Source organism: Oncorhynchus gorbuscha, linkage group LG13 (genome assembly GCF_021184085.1).
Source record: "Oncorhynchus gorbuscha isolate QuinsamMale2020 ecotype Even-year linkage group LG13, OgorEven_v1.0, whole genome shotgun sequence".
In the NCBI taxonomy this organism is placed as follows: domain Eukaryota; kingdom Metazoa; phylum Chordata; class Actinopteri; order Salmoniformes; family Salmonidae; genus Oncorhynchus; species Oncorhynchus gorbuscha.
Genome location: NC_060185.1, coordinates 32,218,853 through 32,238,874, shown reverse-complemented (window position 1 = coordinate 32,238,874; position 20,022 = coordinate 32,218,853). Strand labels below are relative to the sequence as shown.

Below are 20,022 nucleotides of genomic sequence, written 5' to 3'. Positions count from 1 at the left end.
TAATCTCCACCCGGCACAGCCAGAAGAGGACTGGCCACCCCACATATGCTCTCTCTAATTCTCTCTTTCTTTCTCTCTCTCGGAGGACCTGAGCCCTAGGGCCGTGCCCCAGGACTACCTGACATGATGGCTCCTTGCTGTCCCCAGTCCACCTGACTGTGCTGCTGCTCCAGTTTCAACTGTTCTGCCTTATTATTATTTGACCATGCTGGTCATTTATGAACATTTGAACATCTTGGTCATGTTCTGTTATAATCTCTACCTGGCACAGCCAGAAGAGGACTGGCCACCCCACATAGCCCGGTTCCTCTCTAGGTTTCTTCCTAGGTTTTGGCCTTTCTAGGGAGTTTTTCCTAGCCACCGTGCTTTTACACCTGCATTGTTTGAGGTTTGGGGTTTTAGGCTGGGTTTCTGTACAGCACTTTGAGATATCAGCTGATGTACGAAGGGCTATATAAATAAATTTGATTTGATTTGATTTTGATTTGCTAACTTCCATGGTGGGAGTTAACTAAGAGACTTGTATTTTAGTCAGAGTTCAAGCTGTTAAAGCGGTCAGCCGTGGCTCTATAGTGACTATGATCCTATATTGTGGGTGTTGGGGCAGAGCCGTGTAGCAGCAGTGTGTTCTGTCAGACTGTTGACGTCTCTGTGTGCATCCCAAATGGCACCCTACTCCATATACAGTGCACTACCTTTGACCTATGGGACCTGGTCAAAAGTAGTGCACCTTATAGGGAATAGGGTGCCATTTGGGATGCAGACTCTGTTTTCCCCCTCTCTCCTCTTCTCTCCCCGGGGGGAACAGAGGGCTGTGTGATTGGGGCCTTGACTGGGAGCAGCAGATAGGAGACAGAGACTGTATACTACTGACTATCTATTAGCCTGACACTTGTTTTTTGTCTCACTTCTCTTTCCCGTTTTTGATTGCAGGCAAGTTGGGATGCAGCCCTCATTTTCAAGGCCCCTGTTGCCAGCATACTGGCGAAGTAGATGGACAGAAGGGATAAAAACAGCTCAGGGCTGATCTCTATTCCCCCCCATTAAAACGGCAACTAAAACCCTGCTACGCGCTAGATTCCCAGAGAAAATTCCATAACTGGTATTTTATGGCCTTTCCATTTCAGATGTGCCTTTGCCTTGCTGCCTCTCCTCTAAGACCACAATGCTGTGCTGTCTGTCCATTCAGCACATACACTGAGTGTATGACATAGACTAATCAGGTGAATCCAGGTGAAAGCTATGATCCCTTATTGATGTCACCTGTTAAATCCACTTCAATCAGTGTAGATGAAGGGGAGGAGACAGGTTAAAGAAGGGTTTTTAAGCCTTGAGACAATAATAATAAATAATGTGTATGTGTGCCTTTCAAAGGGTGAATGGGCAAGACCAAGGATTGAAGTGCCTTTGAACAGGGTATGGTTTGCCAGCTACCAGTTTGTGTCAATAACTGCAACGCTGCTGGGTTTTTCACACTTAACAGTTTCCCATGTGTCATGAATTGTCCACCACCCAAATGACATGACATCCAGCCAACTGACCACAACTGTGGGAAGCATTGGAGTCAACATGGGCCAGTGTCCCTGTTGAACACTTTCGACACCTGTAGAATCCATGCCCCGATGAATTGAGACTATTCTGAGGGCAAAAGGGAGTGCTCAACTCAATATTAGGAGGCTGTTCCTAATGTTTTGTGCACTCAGTGTATGTTCCCAAGTGATGGCCTTGTATCTAACATAACCCCTATTGACGAAATAGCTGGGAGCAAATGGTTATCTTATCTTAACAATGAAGGTAGCTGTGTCTTACAAGACAGTTTTATCTGCACAGGAAGGTAGCTGTGTCTTTACAATATAGTTTTATCTGCACAGGAAGGTAGCTGTGTCTTACAAGACAGTTTTATCTGCACAGGAAGGCAGCTGTGTCTTACAAGACAGTTTATGTGCACAGGAAGGTAGCTGTGTCTTCACAATATAGTTTTATCTGCACAGGAAGGTAGCTGTGTCCTTACAATATAGTTTTATGTGCACAGGAAGGTAGCTGTGTCTTTACAAGACAGTTTTATCTGCAGAGGAAGGCAGCTGTGTCTTTACAAGACAGTTTTATCTGCACAGGAAGGTAGCTGTGTCTTTACAATATAGTTGTATCTGCACAGGAAGGCAGCTGTGTCTTTACAAGACAGTTTTATCTGCACAGGAAGGCAGCTGTGTCTTTACAATATAGTTCTATCTGCACAGGAAGGTAGCTGTGTCTTTACAATATAGTTTTATCTGCACAGGAAGGTAGCTGTGTCTTTACAAGACAGTTTTATCTGCACATGAAGGTAGCTGTGTCTTTTCAAGACAGTTTATGTGCACAGGAAGGCAGCTGTGTCTTTACAAGACAGTTTATGTGCACAGGAAGGTAGCTGTGTCTTTTCAAGACAGTTTATGTGCACAGGAAGGTAGCTGTGTCTTTACAATATAGTTTTATCTGCACAGGAAGGTAGCTGTGTCTTTACAATATAGTTTTATCTGCACAGGAAGGTAGCAGGAAGGCAATTCATTATAATCCACAATGGCTGCCTTAGGATCTCGGTGATTGGAATGTAAAACAGTTCGATTACTACGGTACTCCTCTCTCTCATCCACACTACAGCAGGGGTCTTTCTTGACACACCTTTAACCCCGCAGAGAGAGAGAGAGAGAGAGAGAGAGAGAGAGAGAGAGAGAGAGAGAGAGAGAGAGAGAGAGAGAGAGAGAGAGAGAGTAGCATCATCAGTACAGGGGTCAGGGTATGCGACATGATACACCACTCGTACAGCTACTTCTCCCCCATAGTCTGACTGCACCAGGCATCCTGCCACTTACCCCCCCATAGTCTGACTGCACCAGGCATCCTCGCCACTACCCCCCCCATAGTCTGACTGCACCAGGCATCCCCGCCACCACCCCCCATAGTCTGACTGCACCAGGCATCCCATCCACTACCCCCCCTATAGTCTGACTGCACCAGGCATCCCAGCCACTACCCCCCCATAGTCTGACTGCACCAGGCATCCCCGCCACTACCCCCATAGTCTGACTGCACCAGGCATCCCAGCCACTACCCCCCTATAGTCTGACTGCACCAGGCATCCCAGCCACTACCCCCATAGTCTGACTGCACCAGGCATCCCCGCCACTACCCCCATAGTCTGACTGCACCAGGCATCCCCGCCACTATCCCCCCATAGTCTGACTGCACCAGGCATCCCCGCCACTACCCCCTATTGTCTGACTGCACCAGGCATCCCAGCCACTACCCCCCCATAGTCTGACTGCACCAGGCATCCCCGCCACTATCCCCCCCCATAGTCTGACTGCACCAGGCATCCCAGCCACTACCCCCCTATAGTCTGACTGCACCAGGCATCCCAGCCACTACCCCCCATAGTCTGACTGCACCAGGCATCCCCGCCACTACCCCCCCATAGTCTGACTGCACCAGGCATCCCCGCCACTACCCCCCCCATAGTCTGACTGCACCAGGCATCCCAGCCACTACCCCCCATAGTCTGACTGCACCAGGCATCCCCGCCACTACCCCCCCCATAGTCTGACTGCACCAGGCATCCCCGCCACTACCCCCCATAGTCTGACTGCACCAGGCATCCCCGCCACTACCCCCCCATAGTCTGACTGCACCAGGCATCCCAGCAACTACCCCCCATAGTCTGACTGCACCAGGCAACCCCACCAGTACCCCCCCATAGTCTGACTGCACCAGGCAACCCCACCAGTAACCCCCCCCCCCCATAGTCTGACTGCACCAGGCATCCCCGCCACTATCCCCCCCCATAGTCTGACTGCACCAGGCATCCCAGCCACTACCCCCCATAGTCTGACTGCACCAGGCATCCCAGCAACTACCCCCCCCCATAGTCTGACTGCACCAGGCATCCCCGCCACTACCCCCCTCCATAGTCTGACTGCACCAGGCATCCCAGCCACTATCCCCCCATAGTCTGACTGCACCAGGCATCCCCGCCACTACCCCCCATAGTCTGACTGCACCAGGCATCCCCGCCACTACCCCCCATAGTCTGACTGCACCAGGCATCCCCGCCACTACCCCCCCCCATAGTCTGACTGCACCAGGCATCCCCGCCACTACCCCCCCATAGTCTGACTGCACCAGGCATCCCCGCCACTACCCCCCCCCCCATAGTCTGACTGCACCAGGCATCCCTGCCACTATCCCACTCTGTCACATCCCACTCTGCCACATCCCAGCCACATCCCACTCAGCCCCATCCCAGCCACATCCCACTCCCACTCCCAGCCACATCCCACTCAGCCACATCCCAGCCACATCCCACTCTGCCACATCCCAGCCACATCCCACTCAGCCACATCCCAGCCACATCCCGCTCAGCCACATCCCAGCCACACCCCACTCTGCCACATCCCACTCTGCCACATCCCAGCCACATCCCGCTCAGCCACATCCCAGCCACACCCCACTCTGCCACATCCCAGCCGCATCCCGCTCAGCCACATCCCAGGTAGGCCATCTCAGCCTATTCCATCTCAGCCACATCCTAGCCTATCCCAGCCACATCCCGCTCAACCACATCTCAGGTAGGCCATCTCAGCCACATCTCAGGTAGGCCATCTCAGCCTATCCCATCTCAGCCACATCCTAGCCTATCCCAGCCACATCCCGCTCAGCCACATCTCAGGTAGGCCATCTCAGCCACATCTCAGGTAGGCCATCTCAACCACATCTCAGGTAGGCCATCTCAGCCACATCTCAGGTAGGCCATCTCAGCCACATCCCAGGTAGGCCATCTCAGCCACATCCCAGCCTATCTCAGCCACATCCCAGCCTATCTCAGCCTATCCCAGCCACATCCCAGCCTATCTCAGCCACATCCCAGCCTATCCCAGCCGCATCCCAGCCTATCCCAGCCATGGCTCCTGTGTTCTTCACCAAGTACAGGCCTAATTCACACCCTTATCTTCAGCTGCACAAAACAGCACCTGGCACCTCCATTGTGTGTGTGCTGCCCAGTGTTGGCGAAGCCAAGGTCTTAATCAACCACTCTCAAACAGGCGCCTATTGGACCAATGTTAGTAGCTGCCAGCACTGAAGAGCAAGGCTTGTTGGAAGAGGAAATCATGGGCAAATGTCAAGGACCCAATTCTCATTCAGAGTACACACGCATGCAGAGAGTCTCTGTGCCAGAAATAGATTTAACTTCAATGTTGGATTACTTAAAAGCACATTGAGATGTGCTCGAAGCTAGCAACCCACATTCTGTGTGATACCGGGCAGATGTGAGAATATGTGTAGAGGTCAATTAAGATAGGTAATTCCATGTCGTTCTGTCTCCATAGTCTGAGCTTTGTTAAGGTCAACAAAGACATTGTGCTAAATTACTGAATCTAAAACCTGCTTTAAAACAATTGGGGGTATTTAAATACAGAAAAGATTTGGGATTAGAGAGAACAGACTGGTCCATATTCTGTAATGACTACTATTCCATCAGCCCCAATGTCCTGTCCTTAACATACGACTGATTACTCTCCCTAGTTAACGCTCTGATGTACAACTACAAACAATCCACTTGTCCTCCTCAAGCCATTATGCAAGACAGCATCTGGAGCCAGTATCTCATCATTCCTCATTCCAAATATGAACCACTTGTCCTCCTCAAGCCATTATGCAAGACAGCATCTGGAGCCTGTATCTCATCATTCCTCATTCCAAATATGAACCACTTATCCTCCTCAAGCCATTATGCAAGACAGCATCTGGAGCCAGTATCTCATCATTCCTCATTCCAAATATGAACCACTTGTCCTCCTCAAGCCATTATGCAAGACAGCATCTGGAGCCAGTATCTCATCATTCCTCATTCCAAATATGAACCACTTATCCTCCTCAAGCCATTATGCAAGACAGCATCTGGAGCCAGTATCTCATCATTCCTCATTCCAAATATGAACCACTTGTCCTCCTCAAGCCATTATGCAAGACAGCATCTGGAGCCAGTATCTCATCATTCCTCATTCCAAATATGAACCACTTATCCTCCTCAAGCCATTATGCAAGACAGCATCTGGAGCCAGTATCTCATCATTCCTCATTCCAAATATGAACCACTTATCCTCCTCAAGCCATTATGCAAGACAGCATCTGGAGCCAGTATCTCATCATTCCTCATTCCAAATATGAACCACTTGTCCTCCTCAAGCCATTATGCAAGACAGCATCTGGAGCCAGTATCTCATCATTCCTCATTCCAAATATGAACCACTTATCCTCCTCAAGCCATTATGCAAGACAGCATCTGGAGCCAGTATCTCATCATTCCTCATTCCAAATATGAACCACTTGTCCTCCTCAAGCCATTATGCAAGACAGCATCTGGAGCCAGTATCTCATCATTCCTCATTCCAAATATGAACCACTTGTCCTCCTCAAGCCATTATGCAAGACAGCATCTGGAGCCAGTATCTCATCATTCCTCATTCCAAATATGAACCACTTGAAGAAAACACTTTCTGCTGCAGTCCAAGAACATTCATTCTGTTCTGTACCTGAGATCAAACCACACTCTCTTTAATCAAACCCGACAACTCATTACGTTTTAGTCATAGAACCGGACAAGAGCCTAAACAAGATTCAGATTGGTATCTCACAACTAATGATCTCTAGTAATTTTGGTGCCCATTCTCCTAGTTGGAAGCTTGAGTGGGAGTGCATGTGGAGAGAGAGAGAGAGAGAGAGAGAGAGAGAGAGAGAGAGAGAGAGAGAGAGAGAGAGAGAGAGAGAGAGAGAGAGAGAGAGAGAGGGAGAGAGAGAGAGAGAGAGAGAGAGAGAGAGAGAGAGAGAGAGAAGAGAGAGATGTATAACAGCAGTATGATAAGCCACTCCGTGAATACATTACAGCAGCACTGTTAGTCTGCACAGGCTGGGGCCTTTCGTTAAGCAGAACACCCACCGGCCCCTCACAGCCACAGCCGAGGCCCCCACAGCCACAGCCGAGAACCCCACAGCCAGAGCCGGGGCCCCCACAGAGGTAAGAACACATATAACACTCCTCCTAACATATTCACACCGCACTTTACAGCCACTCAGACTCAGACGGGCCTGTCACAGCACCCTGCCTTATTAAGGGAAGGGAAGTACGGGGGAGACGAGAGCTATTTGAGTTAGAGAGTAGGAGGTGGGCATAGTCAGAGAGAAGGCTAGGAGAGGAGAGGAGGAAAGGAGAAGACGAGAGGAGAGAGTAGTTTCTGCATTTAGAAGATTGGTTTGTGTTTTTCATGGTTTGAATTCCCTGCTGACTGTTTTTAATTTAGCCAAGAATCCCAGTATATAAACTATCATTTTGGAGCCATTTTGAAATTGCATTACGGTAGACTACCACTGGAGACTGAATTAGCCCATTGTTTTCAAGTCAACCATCTTGGGATAAATGAAGTTTGAATGTGACATGGATGGAGTGGGAGATTAACTAGGGGCATAATAAACAAGAGGAATCGATGCGAGGAGTCACAATCGGTACTCAGTGAATGTCACATACTGTACGAGATGTGTGTGTGTCAGTGTGTCTGTGTGCATACCTGCATGTGTGTTTGCATTATGTAAGCATTCTGCATGTCTCTATCTTGTCACTTTAGGCTTCCAACCCCACAAGGTGAATCCAAACCCCCCACCTCCGCACCTTTCCCTGGTGTTGAGCCTTTTCATCTTGTTGTGGAAGTGCTAACTCTCAATGTCAAAAGGGCAGACAGATGCCCTGGGCTGGAGGGGAGCTGCTGTCCCTGAATCTGTCCTCAGCACACAAAGGTGATGTCGCCTGGGGAATATGGCTCAGTACGGGAAGAGCTGTCAAGAGTAACAGGAGAACACCTGGGATTACTGTCAACTGCCTACAAGGCAGTCTCCTCCTTTTCCTCTGTCCCTCCCTTCTCTCCCATCTATCTACCTCCCCTCCTCTCCCCTGTCTCAGAACATCTATGGCATGGCCATTTACAGTGACCTTTAAACTCCAATTAGCCACTTAATCAGAAATGAATTATGAATATTCCAAAAACCAACCGGGCTTAGGTTGCTTGTCTCTTTCACCTCATTAACGTCTGCTAATGCCTGGCCCTGCATCACATGTCCATTACAAAGGCAGGAAGATGATGTTTACTGAAGACCCAGGTGAATCTAAAGGGCAAACTGAGATAGGGGAGAATTTTGTAGATTTTTTTTCCCACTTCTGCTCCCAGTTAAAATAATACTGTGGATTAAATAATTCCAGAAAACTCTTCAGACTGCATTACCAGGAGAGTGTTTGACTTCATACTGTAGGAAGGGAACGTCCACTTTTGGAAGCCATGCAGAGCCCTCTGCCCTAATCTGGTGTGAAATGGTTGACAGGGAAGCGCGAAAATGGCTTCCGGAGTATCAACAGTTCATTAATACCAGTCAGAGCTGCTATCGCCACACACACACACACACACACACACACACACACACACACACACACACACACACACACACACACACACACACACACACACACACACACACACACACACACACACACACACACACACACACACACACACACACACACACACACACACACACACACACACACACACACGAACTCACACTCTCTCTGTAATTATTTGTCATCCTCTGTTAAGTGTCATGTTGTTGAATAGTGCCAAAGGCTTCCATGGTAACAACATCATGTATCGGCTCTATGATTGGATGAATCTCCTTTTGCTAAAGGAGGTGTTTGGCATGCACTGCCAGCATCAGAGGTGTGTAGGATAGCAGTCTACTGATTGAGCCTCAGCTCTCCAATGAGAGTGCTCCGTCAACTAACTGAGATGCAGTCTCATATGGACAGGGTCAGATAGACTACAAATAGACAAATCCGTCTGCTCGAAAGGTATTGATTGCCCTACCCTGATTTGTATCAGCGGGTATGCTAAAAAGGGGAGATTAGAGAATCGATGTGTGTGTATTAGTGTGCATGGGCGAATGTGTGCGTCTGTGTGTTTTATTTAGATTTTTGGATTTTATCAACCTTTTAATATCAACCTCATCAACAGAGACAGGAAGAGAGTCTTACAATAGACATTTTTAAACAAGCGTCAGATTAGGATTGGCAACACTGTTCTCACCCTGGATTCACTTTCTGTTTTTCAGGCAGCTTAGAAAGATTTAAGGGATCCGTCTTTATGTTTTTGCTCTACTCTATATTCTCCTCTGTACTCCTCTTTACCCAGCCCTACTGATACCTAGTCCACAACCACAGGAATACTTTGTAAAAAAATTGCAATCATGACAACATGTTAGGAGAATATTATGTTCTATTCAAATGGCCTCTTTAAATATAAGTCACAGAACAAGTTCCCTCATTTGGTCTGGCTGGCTGAATGTTCTCCACACATAAAGTGACAGATGGGTATTTAGAGTCAGATACTGTGCTGTGTAAATCCATGGTGATATCAAATCATTGTTCTGAGGAGGCTTTGCCTCGGGGTACTGTCTATGTGATTTCAGCTCTGGCCAGACTGCTGTTTGTCCTTCAGTGACAATGACAGACATAAATTCCCCCTGACTGTGAGTTTAGACCTCTGCTGAAGGTATCTAGAATGGTGACTGGTGAAGTCTAGGAGATTATATTATCTCTCTAGACAGGGACACATCTCTGGGTGAAAAACCATCTCTGACAGACAGATAGTCATGGAGGGCCTCTTGATGCCTGAGAGGTTGATAGTTGGTTATTTGATCAGCTTGTCTCCTTGGTGCTGCTGAGAGCTGACTGAGTGGGAGCTGTGAGGCTGAGCTGAGTTCCCTAGCACCCACACACTGAACCCTGGGAGTAGGCAGGGCAGGACTGGAGACTGAGAGCTGACTGACTGAGAGCTGAGTGGGAGCTGTGAGGCTGAGCTGAGTTCCCTAGCACCCACACACTGAACCCTGGGAGTAGGCAGGGCAGGACTGGAGACTGAGAGCTGACTGACTGAGAGCTGACTGACTGAGCGCTGACTGAGTGGGAGCTGTGAGGCTGAGCTGAGTTCCCTAGCACCCACACACTGAACCCTGGGAGTAGGTAGGGCAGGACTGGAGACTGAGAGCTGACTGACTGAGAGCTGACTGACTGAGAGCTGACTGACTGAGAGCTGACTGACTGAGAGCTGACTGACTGGGGCCGCATGTGTTTTCCTTAGTCCTTGACATTGTGTTCTACTGGGCTCATTATTGGTAAATCCTATCTGTTGTCTCCTCCACCATGCACTGCCTGTACTGGAAAACAACAGGGCCAACTCAATAGGCAATGTGCTACTACTCTGGCACGTAATTAGAGATGATTTACAGAGCGTGATTACTCTATGTTACAGAGTTTGATTGCTCAAACAATTATCTCTGTATATTCTGTGGTGATGGAGCTAAATTATGAAGGAAGCGTTGGGCTTTTGTTTGTCTTAGATGCTGTATTTGAGAGGGAGAGTTATCACAATTTTCCAATAATTAGCATACATTCAAAAACAGAGTACAGTTAGGCAAGATCTGCAATGTTTTGTACTCTCAAAGTACATTCGTTACGGTATCTGAGTCTGAGCTGTGCTTTATGTTGATGCAGACACATTTCCCAATGAGATATTTTGTAACAACCTTGTCAATCTGAATCTGAATGTCTTCTTTATGCAGAGGATGAACGCAAATGAAAAGTACAAACTAACATGACAAGAGGGGTGTGTGTGTGTGTGTGTGTGTGTGTGTGTGTGTGTGTGTGTGTGTGTGTGTGTGTGTGTGTGTGTGTGTGTGTGTGTGTGTGTGTGTGTGTGTGTGTGTGTGTGTGTGTGTGTGTGTGTGTGTGTGTGTGTCTGGGAGAGTGTGTGTGTGTGTGTGTGTGTGTGTGCCTGGGAGTGTGTGTGTGTGTGACAGTGTGTGTGTGTGTGTGTGTGTGTGTGTGTGTGTGTGTGTGTGTGTGTGTGTGTGTGTGTGTGTGTGTGTGTGTGTGTGTGTGTGTGTGTGTGTGTGTGTGTGTGTGTGTGTGTGTGTGTGTGTGTGTGTGTGTGTGTGTGTGTGCATGTGCCTGGGAGAGTGTGTGCGTGTGTGGATGTAGGTGAGTGGGTGAGATTGGGAATGTGTAGAGACAGGAAAGTCTCAAAATGGCCAAGGAAAGCCTGTATCCAGCCCCCCTATAAGCCTGAGTGACATGCACCAGCAATTATAGCACATCACAGCAGGGTATATACAGTCGACATCACACCTCCCTCTATCTATCGCAGCACTACTCTGACACATCTCTACAGTGTCTGTTCCATGGATGACTGGGAGAGAGAGAGAGGGAGAGAGAGAGAGAGAGAGAGAGAGAGAGAGAGAGAGAGAGAGAGAGAGAGAGAGAGAGAGAGAGAGAGAGGAGAGAGAGAGAGAGAGAGAGAGAGAGAGAGAGAGAGAGAGAGAGAGAGAGAGAGAGAGAGAGAGAGAGAGAGAGAGAGAGAGAGAGAGAGAGAGAGAGAGAGAGAGAGAGAGAGAGAGAGAGAGAGAGAGAGAGAGAGAGAGAGAGAGAGAGAGAGAGAGAGAGAGAGAGAGAGAGAGAGAGAGAGAGAGAGAGAGAGAGAGAGAGAGAGAGAGAGAGAGAGAGAGAGAGAGAGAGAGAGAGAGAGAGAGAGAGAGAGAGAGAGAGAGAGAGAGAGAGAGACAGAGAGAGAGAGAGAGAGACAGAGAGACAGAGAGAGAGACAGAGAGAGAGAAGAGAGAGAGAGAGAGAGAGAGAGACAGAGAGAGAGAAGAGAGAGAGAGAGAGAGAGAGAGAGAGAGGGAGAGAGAGAGAGACAGACAGAGAGAGAGAGAGACAGACAGACAGAGAGACAGACAGACAGACAGAGAGACAGACAGACAGACAGACAGACAGACAGACAGACAGACAGACAGACAGACAGACAGACAGACAGAGAGAGAGAGAGAGAGAGAGAGAGAGAGAGAGAGAGAGAGAGAGAGAGAGAGAGAGAGAGAGAGAGAGAGAGAGAGACAGAGACAGAGAGACAGAGAGATAGAGAGGCAGAGAGGCAGAGAGACAGAGAGACAGAGAGATAGAGAGATAGAGAGATAGAGAGACAGAGAGACAGAGAGATAGAGAGATAGAGAGACAGACAGACAGAGAGACAGAGAGACAGAGAGACAGAGAGACAGAGAGATAGACAGATAGAGAAATAGAGAGATAGAGAGATAGAGAGACAGAGACAGACAGCGAGAGATGGTATAACCTGCATAGTAATCAGAACCCACCAGCTGCGACACTGCAATCCAGGGAAGCAGGGAGGGTAACAGACCACTAGCACTGAGCAAGAGGGCCACACACACAGGGATTAGTGATAGGGACAGAAACCAAAAACAGGGACAGCAGACTCAGACACACATGCTGTTCACACATAGATAGGACTGGCATGGCACACCTGCATCACTTTGCATACATAGATAATGTACTGCACGCCTAGACAGAGAACATTTCCACATCATGTCGGCTTATTGACCAGACTTACTTTGGATTCCATACAACATCAACAAAAGTCAGATCAGGTTGGTAGGCTTACTACTCTGGTGCAGCTACATACAAATCATCCATTGGTTGAAAAAAGGTGTGAAATGCCAATACCCATGATGCCCTGTTCAGGTCCAATCCATTACTTGGCAGTCAGTCTCATAAGGCCATCCTTCCTAATCTTGTCTCGTTAACTCAACTATTGGAACATAAGACAGGGATTCTGAGGCTAATCACATGGTAATAGTTACACAGCTAGTCACTGCCAGTAACTTCTCATCAACCTGAGGAGTGTTTCTGCTGTCATCGTGTCACTCCACACAGTTACTCACTTTGAATGGGAAATGTGTCACACACCAAATGTCAGGCCGGATGCATCAGCCAGGCTCCCCACAATGTGTTGTTCCAGGCACATGTCTCAAACCCACCAAAGAACCTCTGAATTGTTCCCGTAAAAGCTGACTGATGCCTCATCGACAGTCTTTTCTGACTGGGGTGGATTTTGGCATACTGTGAAATCTATATTTTTTTCCATTAACTTTCATGACACATCATCCCCCAAACCCAATATCTCAAATGAAGAACTACAGTAGTTTACATGACTTCAAAAGCAAGAAAGCATATTCAAGAGTAATTATTTAAATTGTCATTACATTTTATGTACATTTGCAATAAAATAATTGTATGTTTCTTGGCCAAACTATCTTGGTCATTCTTGTAAAGTATTAATGCCATGCGTGTTATGTGAAGTGTTTTCATGGTGGGTTAATATCCTGCACAGCAAATACACCTGTAAAGTGTACCACAGTAATAGCCACCCAATGACCATGAGAAGCATTTACATGACCATGAAAACTAAACCTGACCTCACTGTTCTAACTTACTCAGAGTTAAACTACATATGTAGGATCTTAATTTGATCACCCTGTTGCAGGATAACTGATCAATGTAAAAACTTGTGTTGTATTTGAGGTTCAAAAATGCTTCTGAAGTTTGTAATTTTCCCTTTGAAATGTGACTTGGTTTTCACTTACGAAAAATGTCTGTAACCTACATCTGTAACCTCCTGTTTTGTGTGGATGGGGTACTCCATCTCCAGACTCAACAGTGAGTTCCTAGCTAATCTGTTTCTACGAGTCGGTTCAGTTCATGATAATGGTCAGGGTACTTGAAGCACAGACATTTAGTTACTGGCTATGTGAGTTCATCATTGAGATGTCACATCTCCAACCCTGGATCAATAATCAATCTGATGATGACTGTCAGGGAGAGCTACAGTGGTGCTGAATGCATTAATAGAGGAGTTGAGAACAATGCATAGGCAGTGACACATAGTTGAAAGCCAAACAGTGGCCTTTTATTGATGCTGGGTGAAATGAGGGGCACCATTTTGTCAGAAGTATAATGAAGAAAGATTGTAGAAATGATCTTTCTTCAAATGCATAATCTTCATATTGAAACAATCAAAGGAGTCAAATGATCAAGAGAGCAAAATATCAGAAAGATTACATCAAAACTAACAGATCAATTACAATGGTATTAACATTGCTTTGTCCATTGCTACTCATTGCAACAAATTCAATGAGAATATGGAAATTGCGTGTGTGTGTGTGTTGAATGACAGGGGGATAGACAGAGTTCAATTTGTGTGCATGTGTGGTCAGTAGTGGTTCAGGTCGTGACATTGTCAGCATAACTCAATGTTTGAATTCTATGTAGTCCTCAATCACTATATAAAGTCAGGAGTGACTGTCAATGTAAGAGGAAAATATTTGTTCTGCTTACTGACCACCAAAAAAGACCCTCCATGAAGCCATATGCAGTGCCTGTCTTGTCCATATCACCTAGCCAGCCCTAGATCAATGCCCAAGAATGCAATAACCAGAGCGCACATAATGCTTATCCGAGAGACAGAGACCCGGTACAACTCATAAACTGCACTGCGGCATCAGCCGTTAATATCAAGTATAGTATTCGTGATAGGCTATGTCTGAATATTTCATTCCTGCCAGGCTCGCGCACACCGGGCTTAATGTTATGCAAATCTGGAAACCAAGTCGTCGTCGCAATAAATTGTCACGTTCTCGCTCAATACCTGCAAGAATCATTAGCCTACCATGCTGGTGTATCATCATAACATATTTTTCATCACCGATAGCAGCAGACATGATAACATCTGGTAAACAACTAAGCATTTGCGCACTATTCAGTGGAGGAAAATTGATGGGGAATTTACGGAACAAGCACAGGGTGTTGTTGGCACAATAATAACTCATTGCTGCCAGTCGGATTGATGATGATAAAAAGTTCAAGCACTTACCCCCTTTGAACATGGTGGAAGATTTATGTCGTCCTCAGTCTTTTGAAAATCATCTATTCTTGTATTCCAGACTAAACGTGCGCTCTCTAGTTTCGAAGTTATGAAAATAAAAGTTTAAAATGTTTATTTGTTTTATGATGGGTCTAATGTAGCTCCTCTTGTCGCCGTGCCGTCCAGCAAAAACATTCAGTTGTGATGTATAAAATTGTCAACGAACGTTAGTCTCCTCTCATCCCGTTGAGTAGGCTGGTCTATGGGACGGACCTTTTCAAGCAGGATTTGGAAAATACGCAAGGGTAACGTTACTACGCATTGCGAAGAAATGCATTGAAAATGTCCTTTCTAAAGCAAAATAACTCTGGTGTTCGGCTTGTGAGATGCCCCTTACAGATCGTTTCAACCCTTGATAACCATCATTTTTACACTCACTTTAAATGAACGCAAAACATCTATCACCATGTTTTGGGCAAAACGACTGCGCTCACAGCCTCCAAATATAGAGTTAATAATTTTAAAAGGGCAATCTAAATTCCTTCTCGAACGAAGTCGGATGGATCATATCATATTCGTTCAAATCTTTCATTAACAGAAGTTATTTAGATTCACATTTCGTCTCTGAAGTGGGATTAGGCGCCGGGTCCTCAAATCCTGATTAAAAACGTGGACTTTGATGAGTTTCGTTCCATATAAATCCCTCCAGTAATATATTCCCGCGCTTTCCCGTAGTGTTTGGGAGCTGCAGTAAAATTCCTGCCGTTCTCCGGTCTTATCTGTGAGGACCTTTCAATTCACGCCTCTTCCTCAGAGAATGCAGACTTTCGCCATTCTGCGCTCAATGTAGACTAAAGAAAGTAGAGCTGTGGGTCCACTCTGGCTCATCACTGCACCCTCTCGGTCCGTCTCTATGTAGGCTCGTTCCGTTATCCACGGTGTCTGCTGGCAAAGTCTGAATGTTCAGCACTCCACTTGAAGGGAAAACATTACAAATATCGTATTATTACATACATTCCAATTTCGTGTTTAGAGGGCAATGTCATTCACATAAATGAACAGTGTCAAATCAAACACACAATAATTGATGTAACTCAATTGAATAACTTATTTTCTTCAGATCTGTTAGGCTAATCAGTAAGCTCCTTCATTTGCTGCAGGCTCTGAGAGATTTGGAATTTGGTTTAGAAATGTGGCCATGGCCACTAGTGTGCCAATTCCTTGGCCATCTCTCTCTCTCTCTTTCAGGGAAACATTTGTAGCTCCGTTTATAAGTTTTTATATTTTGGTAAGAGCACAGTGTAGACCTACCCTTTAATGATGTTGGCTGTTTATCTGTCATCCAATTGGCCCAGAGCGCACTAGCCCTAAATCAGATAGGGACTTGTTGGTGGTTACTGAAAACATGATGAATTGATGGGGACAATTTCTCAACTATACAAGTAATGTATAAGGATGTACCAGCCCACTGTTCTTCTTCTAATATTTGAAGAAAATAAATGGTGTTATTGATATTTCTTACTGATAGCTAAGGTGTAATACTGTAAAAGGCCTATTCAAGATTTCATGAGAATTTACACTTAAACATCTCAGGCTTCAAGGTTCCAAGATTAGAGCTAATACAATTAGATACGGGTTAATGGTTTCACATGGCTAGGGAGGATGTGCATGGCAATCAATAGAAATAGAAACAACAACATTTGAATTAAATGTCTTTCCTGGCAGAGAGCACAGTGAGATTCAGGGTGGTGAATATAGACCATAGAATTAGAATGATCCTTCTATGGTACAGATGGCCAGCTGCTAGATCTGTGAAGGTGGAGACCAGCACAGTACTGTATGTGTTGTGTTGCTGTGTGTGTACTGTGCTGCTGGTGCCCTGTGCCATAGTGTGGCTGTGATGGTAGTTTTCCCAGGAGGAGAGACTTTCACAGCCAATTAGTCTCAATGGTTACTGTTGCTATGGTAAGAGGACTCATAACAATGGTTGCAGATAGAAGATAACACTCTATCTGGTCAGGATCATGAACCTTCAAACTGGCCACACACTGGTTTAATCAACATTGTTTAATACAATTACGTTGAACCAACGTGGAATAGACGTTGAATTGATGTCTGTGACCAATTGGTTGCGCCCCTACTTAGAACTACAACTATGCAACACAATTAATGGAAGACTTACTTCAATAGCATGGAAGAAAATGCAACAGCAAGCAGGCTTCAATTGTCATAAACATTTTCTTTCAAGAAATGTAGCTTGCTGTAGGCCTATTTTACATACTAAAGTATATGTAGGCCTACAGAGATGCATACACTTGAGACAACAACACTGTAAGAAAGAAAAAAGCAACAGGGAACATGGGAAATGTTGCTAAATAAGGCAGTGTCGTTTTCACTGCAGCTATCTCAATCCTCTCAATTATTTTAGGCATGATATTTTGTGAGTCATTTCTGTCCCTTCCCTATCTCATTCATAGCCAAATTCTAACTGAACAGCAATGGCACAGACAGGAGGTGAAAATTAATGGGATCTAGTCATACAGATGTAGGATCTTAATTTGATCACTTTTGTGTTGCTGAAAATGTTCCTGCAAGACAGGAAATTAAAACTTGTAGTGTATTTTAGTTTTAAAGGAGCTTCTAAAGTTGGTTGATTTGTCCTAACTAAAACATGTATTTTATAATGTCCATTACAATCCACATAATAATTATACTTTCCTGTTGCTGCAGGATTATTTTCCTGCAGTGCAGTAGCAAATTGGCTCAAATTAAGATCCTACATCTGTAACTTCTGATGGAGCCAGAGATGACAGTATGCATTTACATTTACGTCATTTAGCAGACGCTCTTATCCAGAGCGACTTACAAATTGGTGCATTCACCTTATGACATCCAGTGGAACAGTCACTTTACAATAGTGCATCTAAATCTTAAGGGGGGGGAGAGGGATTACTTATCCTATCCTAGGTATTCCTTAAAGAGGTGGGGTTTCAGGTGTCTCCGGAAGGTGGTGCTTACAAAAGTTTGAGTTGATAATGTTGCTAAGAATGAAGGTTACTGTTAATTAAAATCTATATTTTCTATTAAATTCTGAACAAATGCAACATTTTCTATCATTTCGTGTATATAGAGATTCAGAACCGACAGGTAGCCTAGTGGTTAGAGCGTTGGACTATTAACCGAAAGGTTGCAAAATCGAATCCCCGAGCTGACAAGGTACTAATCTGTCGTTCTGCCCCTGAACAAGGCAGTTTAGACACTGTTCCTAGGCCGTCATTGAAAATAAGAATTTGAAGTTAACTGACTTGCCTAGGTAAATAAAGGTACAATTTTCAAAAACACGGACAGCGATGCACTGCTGATTATCTCACATCGATTGTTCCGCCTGCAACGATGGCACTCTGCAATTGATTACTGGCACCTTTCTTGCTTCCCTGAAAACATGGCGGCGCCCACTGTCGAAACGCAAATCATTCCAGCAAAAAAACGAACCGGTAAGTATGAATCGCTTATATTAACGCTATCACACAATACATAACCGAGTACGTGGCGTATGGGACATGCTTTTAACAAAAACATTATACATTGCCACCATGAATAAGGAATAATGACGCAGATACAACTAGCGACTAGCTAATGCTAATAATAAGGAAAGCTGACTCAAATGGTTTAAAAGAGTGATTAGCTAGCTAACTTCCGAATTATATGAAACATAATAGAACACGTTTTTAAATATCTTTAAGGTCCAGGAACTAACGTTTAGCCAGTTAATCATCAGACACTTTCGCCCATGCGCAATTAGACAAAGAGGTGACCTGCCAGGTAGTCTGGCGGAACCACACTTGACAGACAAGGTCACTGTATTAAACCTAAATAAATAACCAATAATTCTTGAGGCATCCTTTACAGCAGGGATCATCAACTAGATTCAGCCGCAGGCCGATTTTCTCTTGAGCAGATGGTCAAGGGCTGAATCATAATTACAAATTATGTGTAGACTGCAAATTGATCATAAGAAGCCCAAACATATATATTATTTGACTAAAACATAATAATTTAAAACCTTGCATACATTTGTATACAATAACATAATGTATATCGCTACTACTTTGGAACAGATTTCCCAAATAAAAATCACTTGCAGCTGATTTGCGGGTGTTTTTACAGTCTTTTATGACCAACAAATAAACACCCAAAAAATAACTTTAAACAAATAAATTCGGCCCTCGGGCCACTAGTTGGGGAACCCTGCTTAACAATTAGGTTGCTCTTAGTTATGCTATAATAAAATATAAACTACAACAACATTGTATTAACTTGTTGTCATAGTGACTGGATTATAATAGCATATGGAGGTGAGTGGTTTTGTAATTAGGCATATACAAGAGGAATAGGGATTGTGCAACTTCAAAGCAATTACTAAAACAATATATAACAACTCGTATATAAGAGCAACTTAATGTAAAATATTACCAATAATCATAACAGACTATGCCCCTACACCGTATTTGATCTGAAGCCTCCTGTCTTGTCTGTGTTTGTCAACTATCTCCCACAGTACAATTATTTGATTCTTACCCTAGTACGAGGACCACGGCGGGTGGCCAATCAAATTCCTGATGAAATCCTGCAAGACCCAGAGTTACAGGAGGCTATCCACGCTCTGCCTGCAAATTACAACTTTGAGATCCACAAGACAGTCTGGCGGGTGAGACAGGCCATGTCTAAGAGAGGTAAGCGCAGAATAGACCTATTCATTACATTTCTACTATCTATTAGGCTAGGATAATATACTCTATTAGGCTAGGATACTGTACTCTATAAGGCTAGGTTAATATACTTTATTAGGCTAGGATACTATACTCTATTAGGCTAGGATACTATACTCTATTAGGTTAGGATAATATACTCTATTAGGCTTGGATACTATACTCTACAAGGTTAATATATTTCTTACACTATTACCTTACTGGAAAAGACTAATGAGGTGTGTATCAGTTCCTGACTAATGTATTGCTATTTGAGGTGTGATGGTGATGAGGGGTTATTGGGTTGTGATTGTGATGAGAGGGGTTATTGGGTTGTGATGGTGATGAGGGGTTGTGATGGTGATGATGTTGATGAGGGGTTATGGGTTGTGATGTTGGTGAGGGGTGAGGTGTTATTGGGTTGTGATGTTGAT

At 45.1% G+C, this 20,022-nt stretch overlaps 2 protein-coding genes across 3 annotated transcripts in view; one reads left to right on the top strand and one right to left on the bottom strand.

Annotated features, from left to right (window-relative positions):
- Positions 1-15,664, bottom strand: part of LOC123992727 (reticulon-4 receptor-like 1) — a 284,642-nt gene extending 268,978 nt beyond the window's left edge. The window contains exon 1 of the mRNA XM_046294186.1: positions 14,850-15,664. Coding sequence (XP_046150142.1) covers positions 14,850-14,862 — 13 coding nt within the window. The 5' untranslated portion in view covers positions 14,863-15,664. The remainder of the gene's footprint in view (positions 1-14,849) is intronic.
- A 2,429-nt stretch (positions 15,665-18,093) lies between these two features.
- The window catches only part of LOC123992726 (2-(3-amino-3-carboxypropyl)histidine synthase subunit 1-like), a 142,657-nt gene continuing 140,728 nt past the window's right edge, over positions 18,094-20,022 (top strand). The window contains exons 1-2 of one of the 2 annotated variants that reach the window (XM_046294185.1): positions 18,094-18,334; positions 19,424-19,573. In XM_046294185.1, the coding sequence (XP_046150141.1) occupies positions 18,283-18,334; positions 19,424-19,573 (202 nt within the window). In that variant the 5' untranslated portion in view covers positions 18,094-18,282. The remainder of the gene's footprint in view (positions 18,335-19,423; positions 19,574-20,022) is intronic. The other variant, XM_046294184.1, reaches the window with a different exon arrangement.